At 37.0% G+C, this 17,687-nt stretch overlaps 1 protein-coding gene across 1 annotated transcript in view; it reads right to left on the bottom strand.

The window, feature by feature from the left end:
* EEA1 (early endosome antigen 1) overlaps positions 1-17,687 on the bottom strand; it is a 125,550-nt gene that overhangs the window by 44,809 nt on the left and 63,054 nt on the right. Inside the window, 4 exon segments of the mRNA XM_035729300.1 lie at positions 2,005-2,123; positions 3,225-3,294; positions 3,714-3,863; positions 10,629-10,967. Coding sequence (XP_035585193.1) covers positions 2,005-2,123; positions 3,225-3,294; positions 3,714-3,863; positions 10,629-10,967 — 678 coding nt within the window.

Here is a 17,687-nt window from a genome sequence, read left to right as displayed (position 1 = left end):
CTGGCCTCTTTGACATCGTTTTCTTATTCTTCCCCAGGTAATAAGAATTTAACTAACTCAAAGTTTAGAATAAGGAACTAAGGCATGTTTAACTCACCCGTTGCTCTCCCCTCAGTCTAAGGGACAACCTGCCTATAAGAAGTTGAGAGCCTCATTTCCAGCTTTGTCTGTGACTGGATGAATAAATTTAATTCAGGGGTATAATATAAAAAAGCACATTTGGCTGCAGACCTATGCCAAATTCTTTACCTCAGTCTTACTACACTATAATCATCCTTCTAACTACCCAGGACAAACTTCTTGGTATCATACTTGACTTCTCTATATCCCACATCAATCTATCAGTAAATGTGTCAGCTTTACCTTTAAAATATACATAGAATCTAACCATTTCTCACTACCTGCACTGTTTCCACTCTGATCCAAGCCATATCATTTCTTATCTGGATCACTGTAGTAGTCTTAGCTAATTTCTTTGCTTATACTCATGTGTTCCTACAGTCTACTCTCAATACAGCAGCCAGAGAAATCCTGTGAAATTATAAGTCAGATCATGTTACTCCTTTGCTCAGAACCCTTCAACGATTTCTCATATCACTCACAGTAAAATCCTTAAAATGATCTATGAGGCCTGACATGTTCTCATTCTCTGTGATCTCTATGACTCTGTGCCCCCACTTACCCTTCTATCACTTATACCACTGCAGTAACTGGCTTCCTGATATTTCTTAGACATGCTCCCACTTCAGGGTCTTTTAATGTATTGATGCTCTCTCTGATATCCACATACCTCACACTCCCATTTCCTTCGAGTCTTTCATCTTCTGAGAGGCCCTCCCGGCCAATCCTATCTAACACTGCAGTCCCACCTCCAGACCCCCAGATCCTTCCTACTCCCTGTTTCTTTTTCATCTCCATAGCACTTGTCACCATCTAACACACTACATATTTTGCCTATTTACCTTGGCTTTTCTTTGTCTCCCTCACTAAATTCCATGAGAGCAGACAGCTTTGTCTATTTCATTTGCTGCCATATCCACAAAATCACTTCCTTGGCTAAGAGTAGACATTAATACACATTTGTTGACTGGAATAAATGAAAAAACAAGTAAATGAGTACAATATTTTTGTCTCTATCCATATGACTCCCATCCCACTCTCCAAACTCAGAAGGGTAAGAGAGACATATTACTTACAGCTCGTTTAAATTTCCAACATTGTTTCTGTGTGCACATCATTAGACTGCAATTTTCTAGAAGGCAGGCACTGTGTCTTACTCATCTCTTTATTTTCAGTGCTTACCATAATGCCTGACATATAGTGCTCAATAATATTCAATGAATTAATGAAAGATTGAAGGAAAAAATGAATGTCAAAGTCAAATTCATTTCAAATACTTGGGCACCCTCTTCCCCTCGCTATAACAAAACAAAAATTTTACTTCTTTCAATTTTGTAAGCCATGCTATAGAATCCGTACATATTTAACCCAATCACTTATATTTTCTATACCTACAATTCTAATGTTCATATTATAGTTCTAAAGCAGGGAAAGACTTGACCAAAAATTACTAAGTTCTTCTGTAGAAAATACAAAATGTTTTTTATTGGGCTAAACTAAATCAGGAAATTTTATTTGCATTTTTTAAGTTTTTCAAACAGGGTACTTTTAAAAATAATAAGTAATAAAAAATTTATTTTGTATACATAATTTAATAGATTTTATTTAAATAGGTAAATTTATTAGTAAAGAAATTTAATAAAATTTAAATATTTTATATAAATAAGTCTATGTATAATAATAATCTAGTTATGATCATTTTAAAATAGAAAATTTCAACATAGCAATTAAAAGTAAAAGATTTTTCTGGTCATCCAGATACTGAAAATTATCAAAGCCCTTCGTAATCAAGTTTTTCGCATTATCTAGTTTTACCAGAACAAAAGAATGATGATTCGGTTAATTTCTGTTTAAAAGGCTAATAATTCAAATACTAATATTTACCTGAGCTTCTCGAAGTTTTGCTGTAGTGCTTTGCTGAAGAGCTTGTTGTTCTTGATGTTGTTGCTTTGTTTTATCTAATTGATGCTGCAATTCTGTAGAATTTGTTACTTTTTCTTCAACTTAAAAAAAATGTAGATTGTCAGCTCACGATTTAAAGGCATAATGCTATCATTCATAAATATCTGGCATTATACTCTGGAAAACAGTATGAAGGTTCCTCAAAAAGTTGAAAATCGAGCTACCCTATGACCCAGCAATTGCACTACCGGGTTTTTCCAAGATATAAATGTAGTGATGCAGAGGGGTACCAGCACCCCAATGTTTATAGCAGCAATGTCCACATAGCCAAACTATGGAAAGAGCCTAGATGTCCACTGATGGATGAATAGATAAAGAAGATGTGGTATATATATACAATGGATTATTATGCAGCCATCAAAAAATGAAATCTTGCCATTTGCAACAATGTGGATGGAACTAGAGGGTATTATGCTAAGCGAAATAAGTCAGTCAGAGAAAGACAATTATCATATGACCTCACTGACATGTGCAATTTGAGAAACAAGGCAGCGGATCATGGGGGAAGAGAGGGAAAAATGAAACGTGACTAAACCAGAGAGGGAGGACAAACCGTAAGAGACTCTTAATCTCAAGAAACAAACTGAGGGTTGCTGGAGTAGAGGGGGGTGGAGGGATGGAGTAGCTGGGTGATGGACACTGGGGAGTGTATGTGCTATGGTGAGCGCTGTGAATTGTGTAAGACTGATGAGTCATAGACCTGTACCCCTGAAACAAATAATACATTATATATTAATCAAAAAAGAACTATCAAAAAAAAAAGCAGTATCTCATTACTTACAGAATCTTAATCTCATGATTATGAAACTATTCCCTAGGAATAGACTCTAATCCTAGAACATAATTCTTTCCCTAGGTTGGCATTTAGTTTATTAATGCTTTTTTGTATACTAATATGATCAAGGAATTGATTACATACAGATTTTTTTGTAAAAATATTCTAAACCACAGTATCAGTATTTGTTTTGTTTTTTTCTACAACATAATTATTGCTTACTGGAAAAGAATGGGTTATCTATCATGTCTAAGATTCTGGATCTAGAAGAAATCTGTTGATGAAGCTACAGATCTCTCAATGTTTGTTCAATTCTAGTAAAAGATATAATTTAATGATACTTTTACTTTAACCAAAAAATAGTTACCATTATTGGCAACCACACCTTTAATTAGGATAGCATTCAATCTTATGCTTAAATTGCAAAAGTGAAAATCCTTAAATGCAAGCTCAAAGTTTATAAGCACCAAATACATGTCATTTTTAAAGATCCTCACCAACTGTGTTCATGCTTCACTGTTTTATTGTGAAGTTATCCTTCCTGGGCAGGAAGACTCCTCCCCTTCAGCAGCCTAATAAAGGTTCACCCCCAGAATCTTTCTTACCTAAGCTAAAGGAGTAGTCTTCTTAACACATTTTAATTGAGAACTTTAGAGAATACAGTCACAACAAAATGACCTAATATATTTAATAATAAGTAGGATGTTTTTAGTGGGGAGAAATAAATGTCACAATTTAAAGTAAAAATGTCTAATTAAAGCTCTTAACAATGAAAAAAATGAACCATAATACTATTTAAGATGCCTCAAATCTATCAATAAACTTGCTACTATAAACTCACTTGAAATTAGCTTACCTGTTCTTCTAAACGAGAAAGTTTAAGCTGTAGATCAGCCACTTGTTGTTCTTTATCCATCAACTTTTCACTTGAAAGTTGTCTCTGTTCCTTTAGCCTACCATGAGCTTCACCTAGTTGGCGCTCTGTCTCCAGAAGTTTGCTATGTAACTTTAAAAAAGAGAAAGTTTGTATAGTACATATGTAAAAACACACACACACTCATCACCACATCACTACCACCACCTACCTACCTTCTAAACAATGTTTTCTTTTTCACCAAGGTAAGTATAAATCTTAATTTTCATACACTTTGGGGGAACCTAAGATTCAGCTGAATTTTAATCACATAAATTATGATGGATCACATAAAACTGTGATTAAACATCACAATTTGGGGGCTTTTTGTTCTCTTAAACAAACAAACAAAAATACAGTGAACCAAAGGCTCTTGTTTGGACTTGAGTGTTAGAATCACTTGAGGGGCTTAAAATAATAAAATAAAATTAAAAATCAGGATGCTCAGGGCACCTGGGTGGCTCAGTCGGTTAAGCTTCCGACTCAGCGCAGGTCTTGATCTCAGGGGTCATGAGTCCAATTAAAAAAAAAAAAAATCAAGACCCTCAGGGCACACACTCCAGACCTATTCCATAGTATTTTTTTTTTTAATTTCATAGTGAATCTTGCTTTTTCACAGTTACAAACCACCACAATTAACTTCTTTACATTTGGGTATTGAACAGAGCACAAAGCATTCCCAAGTCCTCGAATTGGCACATAATTTCTAAATAAAAGAGAAGAAAGAATATTTTTTAAAAAATATTAGGTGGCCCTCATTCATTAACTTTAAATTGCCACCCAGTTAAAACTAAAGGAAAGATTTACCCTGGAACTAAGAACTATCACTTTCTCAAATTCTTTATTTTCTCTAATACTACTAGAAACAGTAGTCAGTTTCTCTTGGGGGAGGGGGAAGTTCCATTAAAAAAAAGAAAAAAGTCTGTATTAATTTCAAAAGAAAACTGCATGAGTGCTGGGAATATAGAACAAAAATGAGGTGTATGATATTTTAAAAAGCTGCAAGACATTTGGCAAGGCTTACACACTAAGAATGCTCCTACACACCAGTCTCATAACACATGCAAATGCATGTGCCTCAGCAAAATTAAAAATTAATAACATTCTGTACAATTGATTTCAATCAAAACTGTTCCATGTTAAATGTGAAAATATTCAGAATCTATAGCCTCTGTGTCATATTATATTTATATGCACTACACTTGCATTTTTCTCCATAAAAATTCATAGTTGGACAGGATAAAGCAAAGTTATTTTTTTTTAAAGATTTATTTATTTGTCAGAGAGAGAGAGAGAGCACAAGCAGGGGGCAGCAGCAGGCAGAGGGAAAAGCAGCTCCCCAGTGAGCAGGGAGCCCAAAACGGGACTCTGTCCCAGGCCCCTGGGATCATGACCTGAGCCGAAGGCAGATGTTTAACTGACTGAGCCACCCAGCCGTCCCAGGATAAAATAAAATTTCTATCAGAAAAGTGGTCACCCACTATTTTCTAATGCTGTGAAACAACCTGTGGCTATTAGAAACACACTCTATCCTTAATAAAGAAAACGAAAGTTAATTTTTAAAGTAAAACATGTTCCCATCTAGCTAAAACAAGAATCAGTACCAGTTAAAGAGAATGCATTTATTTTATCCTTGTCCTTAGCCAGCACTCTGACATCTTTCTTTTTGTTCCTCTTCTTAATATGCAGTGGATTCGCTCTATAAGTCCCAAACCTTCTCCTTCTCACTACAATAATTAGGTACAATCCTGATATGTGAAAGCAAAGGAGGCCTTCAAGGTAAACTCATATTTCAAGCACTCAAAGTGTGTGATCTCTTACAAACAGGAATCATCCACATCTAGTTCTTAAACTTGCTGGATAAGAATCTCTGGCTGATGAAGAGGTACAAACTACAGTTATAAAATAAGTCACAGAGGTGAAAAGTACAGCATAGCAAACACAGTCAATAATACCGTAATAACATGGTAGTGACAGACGGTAACTACACTCACCATGATGAGCATTCAGTAATGTATAGAACTGTCAAATTACCATGTTGTACACATACCAAATAAAAGAATCTCCTGATATCATTGTTAATGCACAGATAATTAGACTCCTCCCATTAAGTTTAGATTTAATACATTTGAGCTAAAGCTCAGAAACCCATGTTTTCATAACAAGAATCAGATGATGTTCAGCTTCAGGAAACTTGCCAAAAAGTAACACTTTAAAAAAGCAGTTTTCAAACTCAACTGCATAATACAATTACAGAGAAAACATCTGAATATGCCAGTGCCCAGGACTATGCCAGAGATTATGATTTAACTGGACCAAGGGTGAGGCCCTGACACTGTTAATTTTTTAAATCTCCCCAGGTGATTCTGATGTGCAGACGGAACTGAGAACCAACCAAATTAAAGAGAACTATTGCTCTGAAGTGTAGATTTACTAAAGGGGCAAGAAAAAGGGATACATACTATAAATAACTTTGTCATTCATTACTGTACAATTCCTGGACATCCCTGATCTTTAATTTTAAAAAAATCCCTGATTTTTAATTAAAAAAAAAAAAGAATCCCAAAAGAGGCTGTCTAAGGGTGGGAGCAGGCCAAAATTGCTTAAACAATGATGTCTATACCATTTTAGAGTAAACATGTTAAAGAAAAAGAGGTTAAATCAAGAGTAAAAACAGTAAACAATGGAATTATTAATAGAATGGTCTACCCTAAAATCACAATCATTTTGAGATATACATATATATGTATATACTCTATAATAAATTCAGTTTGTATACCTATAGACATAATTCTTTACTCATTACACTCCTAACAATATTTACTAAGTGCCAGGCCCTATTCTAAATGCAAATATTAACTAATTTAATCCTTATATATATAGCCCTATGAAGAAGATTCCATTATTATCCATATCAGAGATGAGCAAACAGGTCCAAGTTAAATACTGTGCCTGAGATCACACAGCTTGTAAGCCACAGAACTGAAACTCAGGCAGCTGGTTTCTAAATCCACTATGCTGCGGACCTGGGTGGCTCAATCAGTTAAGCGTCTGCCTTGGGCTCAGGTCATGATCCAGGGATCCTGGGATCAAGCCCTGGGAACGAGTGCTGAGTCGGGCTCCTTGCCCAACAGGGAGTCTGCTTCTGCCTCTCCCTCTGCCCCTCCCCACCACCCCTCACCCCCCATCATGTTCTCTCTCTCTCTCTCACAAATAAATAAAATCTTTAAAATAAATAAATCCACTGTGCTATTCAAGATGCATGTTAGATAATTTTTAAAAGTTAAAATGATGACATCTAATTTTTAATTATGGAACATCGTTATCTGCACATCTGTGGCTATTTTAGAACTGCTCATAAACACAAATATGAAGCCTATATGCTGCTTTGTCTTCAAGTCCTCTGTTCACAGCTGCCACTATCTACTTTTGTCACTCCCAAAATGGGTGCTAAGGATACAATACAGAGCAAAATGAAACCAGTTCATGCCTACACTCTTTAAGGATATAAAAAATATTTTAAAAAGCTTAAGGTGAGATTCACTTCCATCCTTCCAATAAATATTTGCTGTAAGGGATGCCTGGGTCGCTCAGTCAATTAAGCTTATGCCTTCGGCTCAGGTCATGAGCCCAGGATCCTGGGATGGAGCCCCGCATCAGGCTCCCTGCCCAGTGGGAAGCCTGCTTCTCCCTCTCCCTCTGCCTGCCCCTCCTCCTGCTTGTGCTCTCTCTCTCTCTCTCTGACAAATAAATAAAATCTTTAAAAAAGTATTTGCTGAAAGTCCTAAGCATAGAGGCTGACAGTATAAAATAAAACAAATTTCTCACATTAAGGAGTTCACAGTCCAATGGGATTGGTAGACAATATGCAAGTAAACAAAAAACTAATTATACACTGTAAAGTGTTATAAAGAAGAATAAAAAAGCCTGCTGAAATAAAGAAGGGGAAACAAGCTATTTAAAGAGAGCAGTCCTGGAAGTCCTTACTGACAAAATGACACCTGAGCCAGCCTTTTGAAGAACCGGTGTCAAGGGCATACTAAGAAAAAAAAAGATGGGCAAAGGACCTAAGGCAAGAAAGCACTTGAAGCACTGGTGTGTTTGAGTAACTAAAAGGAGATCAACATAGCTTAACAGTGGTAGGAGATGAGTTTGAAGGCACAGTGTGGGCCATGCTACTTGTAGAAACTCACATGCCAAAGTAAGACATCTGGATTCAATTCGAAGTGTAACGCAAAGCCACTATAAGCAGACAAAGTGATATCCTTCATGTTCTAGAAAGATGTCTCTGGCTTCTGCATGGAAAACAGATTAAGGAGGTCACTAGAAGGAAAACTTTAAGAAGGCCAAAATAGTGGCTTAAATTAAGAGCAGGGGCACTGTAGATGAAGAGAAGGGGACAGATTTGAAACATACTAAGGTAGAATGCGAACAGCATGCTAAAAGAAAGAAGATAAATGGTATAACTTCAAGGTCTTCAGTATGATCTCTTTTATTTATTACAGAATTGTGACTAAACCAACTAATCACATGTTCAAGTCTTTGTATAAAAATATGTTTGAGTAGGTTCTCAAAATTTCCTCATGCCCCTCCTCCGACTGAAAACCAATAAAGCCCAAATTCCTTGGCCTGCTATTCAAGACCCTACATAAAATAAGATTCTAAATGCTCTTTCCAATCACAGTAGTCCACTTCTATTACACACACCCTATCTTAAGAGATGTCCCTTCCTGGTTCTTGTAATACTTTCTTGACACTAGTTTACTCTCACTAAATCTTCTGCCTGGAAGATTCTCCTACCTCCACACTGTCATTTGTCAATACCTATCTAATATTCATAATTTTATGTACCACCTCTGTCTCACGCAAAGCTTTTCCTGATCACATAACTGGATAAAATAATTACACAAATGAAGTACTGTGGGGGAAGAAAATAGAAAAGGAACTCTTCCAAATTCCCATCATACACAGGATCATTTTATTATAATCCTCACATTCTTTGAAATAGGATAGCACTTGCCTTATCCTCAATGAGATTTACATAATCCTTCAAAGTAAGTACAGTTTCCTTTTTCAGTTCTATATCTCCCAACAAATAAAACATGTCTTTTAGAAACCATTAAGTGCTAATTTTATCTGAAATGAACATCAAATATCTAAGTTATCCACTAAAACATTTGCTGATTAACAACCAATGTATGTGGGATGCCTCAGTGGCTCAGTCAGTTAAGGGTCCGACTCTTGATTTTAGCTCAGATCATGATCTGAGGGGTCATGAGATCGAGCCCCTTGTCAGGTTCTGCATTCAGTGCAGAGTCAGCTTGAGTTTCTCTTTCTCCTTCTCCCTTTGCCCCTCCCTCAGCTCTCTCTCTCTCTAATAAATAAATCTTTAAAAAACAAAACAAAAAAACAAGCAATGTGCCAGGTAGTGAAAATAAAAAATGAGGAAGACATGGTCTTTGCACCCGAAGAGTTCAGAATCTAGTGAAGAAAGACACGTAAGTTATGATAATATACTATACTGTGGTAAGTAAAACAATCAAAATATATACGTGCTTAAGCCATCTTTGGGGGGGTCAGGGAGGGAGAAATGGCAATGTTCAGAAAAGGATTACTAGAAAAGTAACAAGTGAGGTAAGCAGTGTGTTAATCAAGGAGAAGAGAAATAGGAAGAATATATCAGGCCAAGAACACAGAAGGACTGAAGCCATAAAAGCAAGTATTATAGTGGCAATGTCTAAAATAGCCAAACTGTGGAAAGAGCCGAGATGCCCTTCAACAGATGAATGGATAAAGAAGATGTGGTCCATATATACAATGGAATATTACTGAGCCATCAGAAAGGATGAATACCCCCCATTTGCATTAACATGGATAGAACTGGAGGGGATTATGCTAAGTGAAATAAATCAAGCAGAGAAAGACAATCATCATATGGTTTCACTCATACGTGGAACATAAGGAATAGAGCAGAGGACCACAGGGGAAGGGAGGGAAAACTGAATGGGAAGAAATCAGAGAGAGAGACAAACCATAGGAGACTCTGGACTCCAGGAAATACACTGAGGGTTACAGAAGGGAGAGGGTGGGGGGATGGAGTAACCGGGTGATGGGTATTAAGAAGGGCAACATGTTATGATAAGCACTGGTTGTTAAATGCAAACTAATCAATCGCTGAACCCTATATCAAAAACTTATGATGTACCAAATGCTGGCTAACTGAACATAATAAAAAAAAAAAGGAAGTATCACTACCATTTAAGTGAAAATAGTTGAATATTATCAAAAAAGTGGCTGAGGACTTTAATGTCCCCCAAATTTCCATTTTTCAACCAATATTTAATGTTACCTAGAAGAAATAATAAGAATAGAGAACTTAAATTTAAGTTAGATATTATTATAAAAATAGCTGTTAGGACTAATTATTTTTTTCTTTTAAAATATAGATATTTTTACATTAATGGTTTAAACCATTACATTTTGAAAATTTAGTAACAAAAAAAGAAAAATGATAAGAATTTCTAAATTAAAGAATTATCAATAATTTGAATTAATTACAATTAACTAATACGTGCTGAGTACCTACCATGTGCCAGGTACCATCCTAAGCAATTTATAGGTATTAATTTATAAACACTTCACAACAATACTATATGATGGGTGCTAAGATTTCTTTCTCATTAAGGAAAATTGAAATGAAATTAAAGGAAATGAAATCTGACTCAAAACTGCTGGTTGTGAAAATTAATTTTTTTAAATGACAATATTTTTTTAATGAACTGTATTATGATCAAATAACTATCAAGCACACTAAGAAACCATAGAAGGAAAACAATAAATAAAAGTAACATCTCTTACTTGATTAACTTCACTTTGGAGCTGTAACCCGTGCTGGTCTTTTTCTTCTCTCTGCTGTTGCAGCTGTTTAAACTCAGCCTTAAGATGCTGGTACTTGGTCTCCACTTCTGATAATTCTTCTTTGAGCTTTTGTGTAGCTTCTCCCTTTTCACCTAGTTCTGCCTGTATTCTCTGCAGGGAGTTTTCAGATGCAGATAATCTTGACTGAAGCTGTTGACAATCTAAGTCTTTTTGATGAAGGCTTGCTTGTATATTCTTTTTACTCACACATTCTTCATTATGTTTCTCCTCTAACTGAGTAAACTCCAGGTCTTTCTTCAGCAACTTTTCAGACAAGTTCTGAAATATCAATGTAAAAATTTCCTTTGCTAATATTTATAATTATTCAAATTATTCAATCTTTACAGCAGTACCATCAAAATTAGTCAAAACTACACTATAAAAACAGTGAATATATTCTAGCCAAAAAGGATTAAATTATTACATCCTAACTTATTTTATTATTGGCCCACTTGACTAAGCTCTACTAATATAATTTAAGAATTACCAACAAAATTTTGACACAAAATGAAACACTAAAATCTAGTAGATTCTTCAGGGTATGCAACATATTTATATTCTCCCATTTGAGTTGAACACTAAAACTACCTTCTATCATCAAAAATTATTTTGAATGGGTGCCTGGGTTGCTGTTGGTTAAGTGACTGCCTTTGGCTCAGGTCATGATCCTGGAGTCCCAGGATCAAGTCCCGCATCCGGCTGCCTGACCCTCCTTCCCTCTCATGCTATCATTCTCTCTCAATAAATAAAAACCTTTTAAAAAATTATTCCGGATAACAAAATACAATGGCAATTCTGATTTGGGGTGTTATAATTTCATAGTTGATAAGAGCTTTAGCATAACAATACTATTCACTGCTCTAGTATGCAGATGCTATGATTCTTTATTTTTGCTCTTCTTGATAAATTTTTTTTTTTTTAGATTTTATTTATTTATTTGACAGAGAGAGACATAGCGAGAGCAGGAACACAAGTAGGGGAGTGGGAGAGGGAGAAGCAGGCTTCCTGCGGAGCAGGGAGCCCGATGTGGGACTCGATCCCAGGACCCTGGGATCATGACCTGAGCCGAAGGCAGACACTTAATGACTGAGCCACCCAGGCGCCCCTTGATAAAGACTATTTTTAAGAGTCACAAGGTTAAGATTAACTCAAATTTCTTTCTAGCTGTGTAAAAACAGTGATTTAAAAATAATTTACCTGCCTTATATTTTGTTATTTTACTCAATGAATTATCAAGTACAAAATATAAAAATGACACTTCCAATCAAAGATCTGGACCAACCAGTCTAATCAAATGTCAAAATCCGGCTTCAGTGGAATTGTTACAACTAATACTGAATATTTTAAGTCTACATACTTACACATAACACATGGATCAGAACTTTGACTCAATTCTATAAGGAAGATAGCTAGGATAGGAAGCCACTATAAGCATCGGACGACTCAATCTGTGGACATTTATTATACCTATTCCACCCCTTCATCATATTTACCCTATTTTTGTACATATATAAGTTTTCTTTCTTTAAAATTTTGAGAGGCAGTTTCTTCTAACAGACCAAAATACGCTCAAAATCTAGTGTGTGGCACTGATCTATTCACCAGCCTGATCATATTTGATCATATTCTTTTTTTATCTTTTTCTTTTTCTTTCTATTTTCTTTCTTTCCCTTTCTTTTCTCCTGGTTTCAGGGCTCTTCTGATTTGTTTAGTGTATATTTTTCTGGGGCACTGTTACCCTGTTAGCATTTTATTCTCTCATTCATCTATTCTCCTCTGGACAAAACGACAAGATGGAAAAAATCACCTCAAAAAAAAAGAACAAGAGGCAGTACGTCCTTCCAGGGACCTAATCAATACGGACATTAGTAAGATGTCGGAACTAGAGTTCAGAATGACGATTATAAAGATACTAGCTGGGCTTGAAAAAAGCATGGAAGATACTAGAGAAACCCTTTCTGGAGAAATAAAAGAACTAAAATCTAACCAAGTCGAAATCAAAAACGCTATTAATGAGGTGCAATCAAAAATGGAGGCTCTAACTGCTAGAATTAATGAGGCAGAAGAGAGAATTAGTGATATACAAGACCAAATGATGGAGAATAAAGAAGCTGAGAAAAAGAGAGATAACTACTCGATCACAAGGGCAGAATTCAAGAGATAAGTGATACCATAAGATGAAACAATATTAGAATTGGGATCCCAGAAGAAGAAGAAAGGGAGAGAGAGGCAGAAGGTATATTGGAGCAAATTATAACAGAGAACTTCCCTAATGTGGGGAAGGAAACAGGCATCAAAATTCGGGAGACACAGAGAACCCCCCTCAAAATCAATAAAAATAGGTCAACACCCCGACATCTAATAGTAAAACTTACGAGTCTCAGAGACAAAGAGAAAATCCTGAAAGCAGCTCGGGACAAGAGGTCTGTAACCTACAATGGTAGAAACATTAGATTGGCCACAGAACTATTCACAGAGACCAGGTAGACCAGAAAAGACTGGCATGATATATTCAGAGCACTAAATGAGAAAAATATGCAGCCAAGAATACTATATCCAGCTAGGCTGTCACTGAAAATAGGAGGAGAGATAAAAAGCTTCCAGGACAAACAAAAACTAAAGGAATTTGCAAATACATCTAAGCAAAGAGAGAGCCTAAAAGTAACATAGACCAGAAAGGAACACAGACAATATACAGTAACAGCCACCTTACAGGCAATACAATGGCACTAAATTCACATCTTTCAATAGTCACCCTGAATGTAAATGTGCTAAATGCCCCAATCAAAAGACACAGGGTATCAGATTGGATAAAAAAACAAGACCCATCGATATGCTGTCTGCAAGAGACTCATTTTAGACCCAAAGACACCCCCAGATTGAAAGTAAGGGAGTGGAAAACAATTTACCATGCTAATGGACACCAAAAGAAAGCTGGGGGGGGGGGCAATCCTTATATCAGACAAATTAGATTTTAAACCAAAGACTGTAATAAGAGATGAGGAAGCACACTATATCCTACTTAAAGGGTCTAACCAACAAGATTTTATTTATTTATTTGAGAGAGAAAGAATGAGAGATAGAGAGCACGAGAGGGAAGAGGGTCAGAGGGAGAAGCAGACTCCCTGCTGAGCAGGGAGCCTGATGTGGGACTCGATCCCGGGACTTCAGGATCATGACCTGAGCCGAAGGCAGTCGCTTAACCAACTGAGCCACCCAGGCGCCCGACAAGAAGATCTAACAATTGTAAATATCTATGCCCCTAACATGAGACTAGCCAATTATATAAGCCAATTAATAACAAAATCAAAGAAACACATTGACAACAATACAATAATAGTAGGGGATTTTAACATCCCTCTCACTGAAATGGACAGATCATATAAGCAAAAGATCAGCAAGGAAATAAAGACTTTAAATGACACACTGGACCAAATGGACTTCACAGATATATTCAGAACATTCCATCCCAAAGCAACAGAATACACATTCTTCTCTAGTGTCCATGGAACATTCTCCAGAATAGATCACATCCTAGGTCACAAATCGGGTCTCAACTAGTACCAAAAGACTGGGATATTTTTGGACCACAATGCTTTGAAACTAGAACTCAATCACAGGAGGAAAGTGGAAAGAACTCAAATACCTGGAGGCTAAAAAGCATCCTACTAAAGAATGAATGGGTCAACCAGGAAATTAAAGAAGAATTAAAAAAATTCATGGAAACAAATGAATATGAAAACACAACTGTTCAAAATCTTTGGGATGCAGCAAAGGTGGTCCTAAGAGGAAAGTACAGAGCAATACAAGCCTTTCTCAAGAAACAAGAAAGGTTTCGGGCTGCCTGGGTGGCTCAGTTGGTTAAGCATCTGCCTTTGGCTCGGGTCGTGATCTCTGGGTCCTGTGATTGAGCCCCACATCCCCACAGCAGGAGCCTGCTTCTCCCTCTCCCCCCGCCGCTCGTGCTCTCTCTCGCTCTCTCTCGCTCTCTCTCTCAAATGAATGAAGTCTTTAAAAAAAAAAAAAAAGAAACAAGAAAGGTCTTAAATACACAACCTAACCCTACACTTAAAGGAGCTGGAGAAAGAAGAGCAAATAAAGCCTAACCCCAGCAGGAGAAGAGAAATAATAAAGATCAGAGCAGAAATCAATGAAACAGAAACCAAAAGAACAGTAGAACAGATCAATGAAACTAGGAGCTGGTTTTTTGAAAGAATTAATAAGACTGATAAACCCCTGGCCAGACTTACCAAAAAGAAAGGAGAAATGACCCAAATGAATAAAATCATGAATGAAAGAGGAGAGATCAAAACCAACACCAAAGAAATACAAACAATTATAAGAACATATTATGAGCAACTATATGCCAGCAAATTAGATAATCTGGAAGAAATGGATGCATTCCTAGAGATGTATAAACTACCAAAACTCAACCAGGAAGAAATACAAAACCTGAACAGACCTATAACCACTAAGGAAACTGAAGCAGTAATCAAAAACCTCCCAACAAACAAGAGCCCAGGGCCAGATGGCTTCCCAGGGGAATTCTACCAAACATTTCAAGAAGAATTAATACCTATTCTTCTGAAACTGTTCCAAAAAATCGAAATGGAAGGAAAACTTCCAAACATTTTTGAAGTTGAAATGAAAATGAAAAACCCACAGCAAATATCATTCTCAATGGGGAAAAACCGAGAGCTTTCCCCCTAAGATCAGGAACACGGCAGGGATGTCCACTATCACCACTGCTATTCAACATAGTACTAGAAGTCCTAGCCACAGCAATCAGACAACAAAAAGAAATAAAAGGCATCCGAATCAGCAAAGAAGTCTAACTCTTACTCTTTGCAGATGATATGATACTTTATGTGGAAAACCCAAAAGACTCCACCCCAAAACTGCTAGAACTCATACAGGAATTCAGTAAAGTGGCGGGATATAAAATCAATGCACAGAAATCAGTGGCATTTCTATACACCAACTACAAGACAGAAGAAAGAAATTAAGGAGTCGATCCCATTTACAACTGCATCCAAAACCATAAGATACCTTGGAATAAATCTAACCAAAGAGGCAAAGAATCTGTACTCAGAAAACTATAAAATACTCATGAAAGAAATTGAGGAAGACACAAAGAAATGGAAAAACGTTCCATGCTCATGGATTGGAAAAACAAATATTGTGAAAATGTCAATGCTACCTAGAGCAATCTGTACATTTAATGCAATCCCTATCAAAATACCATCAACTTTTTTCAAAGAAATGAAACAAATAATCCTAAAATTTGTATGGAACTAGAAAACACCCCGAATAGCCAGAGGAATGTTGAAAAAGAAAAGCAAAGCTGGTGGCATCACAATTCCAGACTTCAAGCTCTATTACAAAGCTGTAATCATCAAGACAGTATGGTATTGGCACAAAAACAGAGACACAGATCAATGGAACAGAATAGAGAGCCCATAAATGGACCCTCAACTCTATGGTCAACTAATCTTCGACAAAGCAGGAAAAAATGTCCTGTGGAAAAAAGACAGTCTCTTCAACAAATGGTGTTGGGAAAATTGGACAGCCACATGCAGAAGAATGAAACTGGACCATTTCCTTACACCACACACAAAAATAGACTCAAAATGGTTGGGAGACCTAAATGTGAGACAGGAGTCCATCAGAATCCTAGAGGAGAGGGCACCTGGGTGGCTCAGTTGGTTAAGCGACTGACTTCGGCTCGGGTCATGATCCTGGAGTCCAGGGATCGAGTCCCGCATCGGGCTCCCTGCCCAGCGGGGAGTCTGCTTCTCCCTCTGACCCTCTTCCTTCTCGTGCTCTGTATCTCTCATTCTCTCTCTCTCTCAAATAAATAAATAAAATCTTAAAAAAAAAAAAAAGAATCCTAGAGGAGAACACAAGCAGTAACCTCTTCGACCTCAGCCGCAGCAACTTCTCCCTAGAAACATTGCCAAAGGCTAGGGAAGTAAGGGCAAAAATGAACTATTGGGACTTCAGCAAGATAAAAAGGTTTTGCACAGCAAAGGAAACAGTCAAAAAATCAAAGACAACCGACAGAATGGGAGAAGATATTTGCAAATGACATATCAGATAAAGGGCTAGTATCCAAAATCTATAAAGAACTTCTCAAATTCAACACCCAAAGAACAAATAATCCAATCAAGAAATGGGCAGAAGACATGAACAGACATTTTTCCAAAGAAGACATCCAAATGGCCAACAGACACACGAAAAAGTGCTCAACATCACTTGGCATCAGGGAAATCCAAATCAAAACCTCAATGAGATACCACCTCACACCAGTCAGAATGGCTAAAATTAACAAGTCAGGAAACGACAGATGTTGGCGAGGATGCCCAGAAAGGGGAATCCTCCTACACAGTTGGTGGGAATGCAAGCTGGTGCAGCCACTCTGGAAAACAGTACGGAGGTTCCTCAAAAGTTTAAAATAGAGCTACCCTACGACCCAGCAATTGCACTACTGGGTATTTACCCCAAAGGTACAAATGGAGTGATCCAAAGGGGTACGTGCACCCCAATGTTTATAGCAGCAATGTCCACAATAGCCAAACTATGGAAAGAGCCAAGATGTCCATCAACAGATGAATGGATAAAGAAGACGTGGCATACACACACACACACACACACACACACACACACACACACACACACACACAAATGGAATATTATGCAGCTATCAAAAAAAACCCTGAAATCTTGCCATTTGCAATGACGTGGATGGAACCAGAGGTTATTATGCTAAGTGAAATAAGTCAATCAGAGAAAGACATGTATCATATGATCTCACTGATATGAGGAATTCTTAATCTCAGGAAACAAACTGAGGGTTGCTGGAGTGGTGGGGGGTGGAAGGAATGGGGTGGCTGGGTGATAAGACACTGGGGAGGGTATGTGCTATGGTGAGCGCTGTGAATTGTGTAAGACTGATGAATCACAGACCTGTACCTCTGAAACAAATAATACATTATATGT

This window comes from Zalophus californianus, chromosome 9 (genome assembly GCF_009762305.2).
Source record: "Zalophus californianus isolate mZalCal1 chromosome 9, mZalCal1.pri.v2, whole genome shotgun sequence".
NCBI classification, from domain to species: domain Eukaryota; kingdom Metazoa; phylum Chordata; class Mammalia; order Carnivora; family Otariidae; genus Zalophus; species Zalophus californianus.
Note: the sequence above shows the minus strand (reverse complement) of the source record. Positions and strands in the feature narration are given on the sequence as shown.